This window comes from Rhagoletis zephyria, unplaced genomic scaffold, assembly GCF_001687245.7.
Source record: "Rhagoletis zephyria isolate East Lansing unplaced genomic scaffold, Rhagoletis_zephyria_1.1 Rzeph_scaffold_01685, whole genome shotgun sequence".
Taxonomy (NCBI): Eukaryota; Metazoa; Arthropoda; class Insecta; order Diptera; family Tephritidae; genus Rhagoletis; species Rhagoletis zephyria.
This window is the reverse complement of record NW_016158769.1, coordinates 53,741-60,805: the sequence shown is the minus strand read 5'-3', so window position 1 is coordinate 60,805 and position 7,065 is coordinate 53,741. Positions and strand designations below refer to the sequence as shown.

General features: G+C 38.4%; 1 protein-coding gene across 1 annotated transcript in view; it reads right to left on the bottom strand.

Moving 5' to 3' along the window:
* Positions 1–6,449, bottom strand: part of LOC108364832 (cubilin homolog) — a 24,186-nt gene extending 17,737 nt beyond the window's left edge. Inside the window, exons 1-6 of the mRNA XM_017618680.1 lie at positions 6,217–6,449; positions 5,864–6,145; positions 5,591–5,774; positions 2,183–2,662; positions 1,841–2,101; positions 1,022–1,765 (exon numbers count right to left, since the gene is read on the bottom strand). Of these exons, the coding sequence (XP_017474169.1) occupies positions 1,022–1,765; positions 1,841–2,101; positions 2,183–2,662; positions 5,591–5,774; positions 5,864–6,145; positions 6,217–6,320 (2,055 nt within the window). The 5' untranslated portion in view covers positions 6,321–6,449. The remainder of the gene's footprint in view (positions 1–1,021; positions 1,766–1,840; positions 2,102–2,182; positions 2,663–5,590; positions 5,775–5,863; positions 6,146–6,216) is intronic.
* Positions 6,450–7,065: the final 616 nt, after the last annotated feature.

Here is a 7,065-nt window from a genome sequence, read left to right as displayed (position 1 = left end):
CTTATGATACAATTTTGGAAAATGGGCGTGGCACCGCCCACTTATGATCACATATATGTATCTCGCTAACCGTTCTAGCAATTTGAACCTAACTCGGTATGGTTATTGTGCTTGCCACATAAAAGCAAAGCGTTGAAAATTATTGAAATCGGACTAAAATTACGACCGCTTTTCATATAACGGTATATTTCAGAAATGCTTGAAACTGCAATATTTCGAAATTTAAGGACGCTAATTTACTTAAAATGTATACACCCCGGCTTACCATGTAGCGGTAGCTTTCGGAAAGGTGGAAAACATATATTTAATAATTGCGCCGGGTATTTAATGTTCGGCTCCGCCCGAACTTAGACTTTCTTACTTGTTTTTTCTTGTGATTCTGACAAAGAAAAATATTTGTGTATTCACACGATTGGGATATAATTTGCACCAAATGTTAGGAAAATGCTCAATCGTGTGACTGCCTTAATACCTATAATACCGCTTTCGTCAATATATTACACCGGGGCAAGAATATTCTTTATGTATAGATAAAGCTTAAGCTCCCTTAATTAGGTTTCTAAAAGCATAAACAGACGGCATCGTTGATACGGATCAACCCGGGAATTAACTGCAGTTGATCCGGATTAAGTTCGAGTTCCCCTCAAAATGAAATGTAATTTTGCTCTCTCAATTTCCCCTACTTTGCAAGTTTTTTTGTGGAAATACCTCTGGAGCTGGAACCCTTATGGGAATAGGTTTTAAAACTAATGTACTAATAGCTTATTTTATTATTATTTTTTTTCAAAGAACCTATGTCTTTAAATATTTACAGATTATTTAAATGCATTTTATTTAGAAATATTCGTCATTTTAAATGGAAATATGGATTTAAATCTTCATTAAGCGAAAGAGAGAGCGAAAAGCTTAAAAAGCACAGGTCTCGCAGATGTAGGTTATCAAAGCAGGGTTAATAAAGATTGCGTTATACATACATATATGCATTAAATCTATAACCTCCCCAACCACAACAGCTACTCACCTCCAAGTAATCGAAATTACAGCTTTCGTGCTTCTCGATTTGCAAACTGAAGAAAGTCAACTTAATACGTTTGTTATTTGGCGCTCTCAACTGCCAGCGGCAATCGCGATTCTTCGGATAGTTGCCCGGTGAGCCGGGTGATGTGAGTGTGCCATGCGACTCAACTTCTACAATACCACCACATTGCGGTGGAATAGAATTCCACTCCAATTCGAAACCCGCCTTTGCTGTCGAATTATCAGACCTGAACCACAAATACAATTCACTGCTGCTGGAGATAATGTTACCGCCCCTCGGCTTGTGTACACCACAAAAGCGGCCAATGATTTGTGCCGCCGCGCTTCGACCATCGTTAATTTGCAACCAATCGAAGCGGCATTCAGTTGCATCTTCCAATTCGAAGGCGTTGAAGGTGACATTCAGCACCAAAGACTCATTAGTGCGTATAACCCAGGCGCATTGTGCCATGTGATCATAAAGTGAACCTTCTGGATATTTCAGATGTCCAGTCAGACCTGAGAGTATGCCGCCGCAACGGCTAAAGCGATTATCGCACAGGCGACCATTGAAACCAGCCGGACATTGGCATGTGAATTGTGTGCCACCAGTTGCACGACAGCGGCCATTGTTGTGGCAGGGATTCGGTGTGCAAGGATTCGCGACGGGTGCACACGTCGGACTGCGGTAGCCCATCGGGCAGAGGCAGATGAAGGTGTCGCCTGAATCGACGCAAGTGCCGCCATTCTGTAAGTAACAAAAAAATAATAATAGTATATAAATACGTTGAGTTTAAGTCAAAAATACAGTCAAATTACTCACCTGACATGGCATAGTTGCGCAATTCTGTTGTGTACCCTGTACGCAGCCATTTAGGCCCACGCCACTACCGACCATTCCAGTTGGACAAGAGCACACTGCTGTATTGGAGACTTCGGTACATTTGGCCAGCGGATGACAGTAATTATTGAGCGCACAACTGGTAGCAGTGGCGCCATTCGTATTTATAGTGCCACCACGTCGCTCACAGCTGCGCCCGTCACCAATCCAGCCGAGTGGACAATCACCACAATGGTATGAGCCCTATGTTGGCAAAAAAAAAAAGTACTTGTAGCTTATTTCTCGTTCACTTTCCCTTCGCTTCACCTAACCAACTATACTTACATAGGTATTTATGCACACCACGCGCGGACTCAAACTGCATCCACCATTTTGCAATGCACATTCATCGATATCCCGACAATTGACACCATTGCCGGTTAAGCCAGCAGTGCACGGTGCGCATGTAAACGAGCCTGGCAAGTTTATGCATTTCGTGGCGCATGGCGGGTGTGATTCATTGCATTCATCCACGTCCACAGTGCAAGCGGGTGTTAGGCCATTTGTTTTCCAACCCGCATCGCAGATACATTTGTAGCCAAAATCGTCATTGCTATTCACGCAGGTGCCGTGCGCGCAAAGCTCCCAAGTGGATGACTGCATGCAGTCACCTTTGCGTTGTGTGCAGTGTATGCCGTACCAACCAGCGCTGCATATACAATTGTAGCCGCCATGTTGGTTGACACACTGACCGCCATTTTGACAACCCAAATCGGTGCCGGCGTATAGGGCGCATTCGTTGACGTCGTTCTGGCAAGTGGCACCCTTCAAAGAGATGGTGGTTTTAGATAAAAAGTGAAATGCTTTGAGATGAAATTTTTTTAGACCAAGGAATGATGCGCTATTTGAGTGTTTGGAAGGTCTTTTTTTCAGAGATCGAAAATAGTGGTTATTGTAATTTTTAAGAAAAGAAAAGCAGATAAAATTATTCATCCAAACATTGGTGGATGTAGATCAGCACGAAGGAGACAGCGTTCCAACAACTTTTCGGTCTGCTTTGCCCGAACAATCCTGTTTATTTCTGGCCAAGAACTGTCGCTCTATCAGCAATCACTTACATATGTGTAAGTGCCCATCTATTATTATTATTAGTTATAGCGGTAAAAGAGGACAAGACAAAGTTTCTGCTGGCAAGCCATTCACATTCTTCATCATTTCAGCTATTCAATGAGAGTTGTTACCTCTTCTCTTCGCAAACAGGTGGTCATATACGGTTGCGGTCTTCCACCGGAGTTATAAAATTTATTCTGCCTTATCCTGAGTTTCGCCCGAAAAAAATTCACCCGAAAATTTTTATTCCGCCCATAGTAAATACATGGAAACCAAATGGGAAAAGTGAACCGGTTCGGGGAAAATGACACTCATGATAAGGCTGATTATATTTTAAGATTAAAACCAAAATATTTCGAAAACATGTTAAGATTTACGTGATCTATTTGCAAATGTTTCCGAAAATTTAGTTATTTTAATTAGATACGTTGATAAAATTTTTGAAAATTTTATGCAGATTTTTCAATCTTTAACTTTTCTATAATCTGAGATGATTTTTTAGAAAAAAAATTGTTAACTAATTTTATTTATAAAAACTCGATTTTCCAGGGGGGTTACACTGTAATGCGATGCGATAGGCTATCGCCACAGCGTATTACTTACGAGGTAGGTAAGTATTTGCCTATCGCATAGCATATCTCTTTCGTATCGTATTACAAAGTAGTCCCCCAGGTACATTCAACTCGGTACAGCTCAAGTAAATCTTAACATTTTTATGATAGAAAATCGCGAACTTTTTAATACGAATTTCTAAAAAGAACTCAGTTATGCAGTTTTATAGCCCATTATATTTTATTATAATAATGTGCAAATTTCAAATGTCTAAAAATTCGCGTTGGTTTTTGAGAAATTTTTGCTGGCTGTCCTACGCATTTTTTTCATATCAAAAAAGTGTGAAAATTGTTTATATGGACAAAATGCGTAAGAGAGGCAGCAAAAAAATTCTCAAAAATCAACGCGAGTTTTTAGAGATTTGGAAATTACACATTAATAAGAAATTAACAAAAAAATTTTTAGCATGCGAATATTAACAAAAAAGTAAAAAAAAAAAGAGTATATGTGGTTTTGAATTCGTAGACAACACAGTAAAAGGAATATAGAGCTCTTTTATGTCGCACTCTGTCTCTAGTCTGAAGAACTTATAATTGCGAATTAATATAAAACGAAACCATTCTACAGAAAGCTGGATTTGTTTGAAAAACTGCCGCTATGACGCTAATAGTTAAATTTTCTCGAAAACGAAAAATTCATATAAAATGAAGTACATATGTACATAAATATATCCTCACCTGAAATGCAAAAAGACGTAACAACATCGTAACTGAAATGGAAAAAGTCGTGACTAATATTTTTTATTTTTTGCATAAAATGATGTGGGAGTTGTATTTCGATGAAATCTACGACTAATTTTACGACTTTTTGTATTTCAGCGACAATGTTTGTTACGTCTTTTTGCATTTCAGGTGACGATATGTATGTACATATGTACTTCATTTTATATGAATTTTTCGTTTTCCTTGAGAGCTGCAAGAAAATTTACAGCAAAAGCAAATTACTCTTTCAAGCTAAAGAAATAATGAAAAATATTTCTTGTGATTTTTTCGTGAGAGCTGCAAACAGCCCTTTAAACTGTAAAAGATCTTGAAAAGTCCAAAAATCTTCCAGGTTAATTTTTTTCAGTTTTTCGCGTTTAAAGTCGTCAAAATGTGTTTAAATATGTCGGATTTTATTTTAATAAATATAACATGGTTAATACCTTGTACACCTGTAGTTATTTGCTTTTTCCTCCACGATTCCAAGGGGAGCTCTAAATTGATAAAAAAAAAAGAATGTGACTGGGCTAAACTAGTTCATTTATTTATATTAGCCTTAGTTTTAATCTTCGTATTCGACTTTGTTCATTTCTTTATATTAGCCTAGTTCATTTCTTTATATTAGCCTAGTGCATTTCTTTATATTAGCCTTAGTTTTAATCTTCGTATTCGACTTTGAATTCACCCCCGTATTCGTGTTCGTCTTCGCATGCGTTTTCGTATTCGTATTCAGCTTCACTCTTGTCTTCGTATTCGAATTCGTCTGTTACTTTGTATATATTTTTCTTTGCCTTAGACTTCGTGCTCGTCTACGTATTTGTCTTCACCTTCGTCTTTGGCATGGTATTTAAATTCAGCTTCGGCTTCGTATTCGACTTTCGGTTTCGTGTTTGCCGTGGTATTCGCTTTCCTCTTCGTATTAGCCTTGGTTATTGTCTGCTAATTCGTCTTCGTCGTCCTATTTGAGTTCGTATTCATTGTCGAACTCGTGCTCTTTTTCGTACTTATCTTTGCCTTAGTCCTTGGAATCGTTTTTGTCTTCGCTTTCATCATGTTTGTATCGCCTTCCTCTTCGCATTCGTCTTCGTTTTAGTAGTCGTCTTCGTATACGCCTAAGTCTTCGTCTTAACCCTTTTGTCTCTGTCTAGTCTTAACCTTAAACCACTGCGTAGCTCTTAGCGACAGTTCATTTTCAATATTAATGGAGACGGAAAAGGCGGAAATAGAAAGGCAAAGTGGATGCCTCTCCGTTGCATGGAAATTTTCGCACATTTCCGTCACAATTTTTTAACTCACTACCGCCGCTAAAGAAGTTCAACATCAAACTTACCTCGAAATTTTTCGGGCATTTACAAATGAATCCACTGAAAATATTTATGCAGGTACCACCATTCTCGCAAGGATTACTCTTACAACTATCCAATTCGAGGCGATCCCACAAATTCTGCACTTTTCGTTCGACACGTTGCAAACGGGTTTGAAAACGACGTAGCGACTGATTGTTGGAGCGAGTTCTGAAGCGATAAAAAATAACGAAGTCATCAAAATTGTAGCCAAAACGCCCACAAAAAGTTTCGAAATAGTTAATCCAAGGAAAACTAACCTATTCAACATTGTGTACAAACGCTTGTCCAAACCGTCCGCACCGAAGACATATGTACGCAGTGTATTCAACACATTGGAGAGTTCCGCCAAATTGTCCGCTTCAAAGACATCCTGGTGTATTGGTGAGGAGCGATTGTATTTGCCACTCAACAACAGTAAATCCAACAAATCATATTCGTCATTGATATTAATGCGCGAAGTGCCATCCAAGCGAAATGTGATATTGCGATTAAGTCCAGATTCCACTATTAGATTGCCATCTTTGGTTATAATTTTTGGGCTAAAAACGAAGGATAAATAGTTGTTAAAAGAAATCGCGCTCAAGGGGGCGTATAATCGCTTGAGACATACGAATTAACGAATCCATCGGCTGGATCTTCCAAATAAATAATTAAAAATATTATTTGTAGCAGCAGTGAGGTGCGGCAGAATGTTGATATCCTGTTGGGCGGCATAGTCTCTCAATACACAGGAATATCCTGCATTTAAACACTTTTAATATTTTCCACTTTAATCGCGGCAGTTTAAGGTGATTCTTGTTTCTGCGCGCACTGCTGGAGCTGCACTGGCCGGAAGATGTCCGCGTAGGTTATAAAATAAATTCAGGGCGTTTTTTTTTTATCAGTCAACATGTAACGCCCCCATTGTTGGAAAATTTGTGTGCAATAGGGTGGTCCAAAAATACATAAAATGGAAAAAGAATACCCGTATTTTTTTGGTTAAAAAAAATTTAGTACTGCCTCAAAGCCCATGAAGTTTTCCATGTATTTTATATGCGAAAAAATCACTTTCCATTTTTCCATTTAGAAAAGTCCTAGCGGGTGAGAGCTTAACACTTTAAACTTTTTTTTTTGACCACCCTAATGTGCAATGCACGGATTCGATAGTTATTTGTAAGATAAAAGACATTTCAGGAATGATTGCGTACCAATCGGTTACATGAATTGCATTTATCAGCATCTGGTTGCGCTGGTCATTCTATTAAATGATTAGACACATGGGTAGCATAAATACTTAATACTTGTAAATACATATGTATATGCATATGTATAATAGTTAGCATGAGAAACGAGCCCCCAATTTTGATCACTCTATGCTAATGTGCGAATTTCCACTACTTTCACTTGGAAGTATTTCGTGAATATCACTTCAAATGGCTTTTTATTAGAAGCAGGGAAAGTTCGCAACAATTTAGAGCTT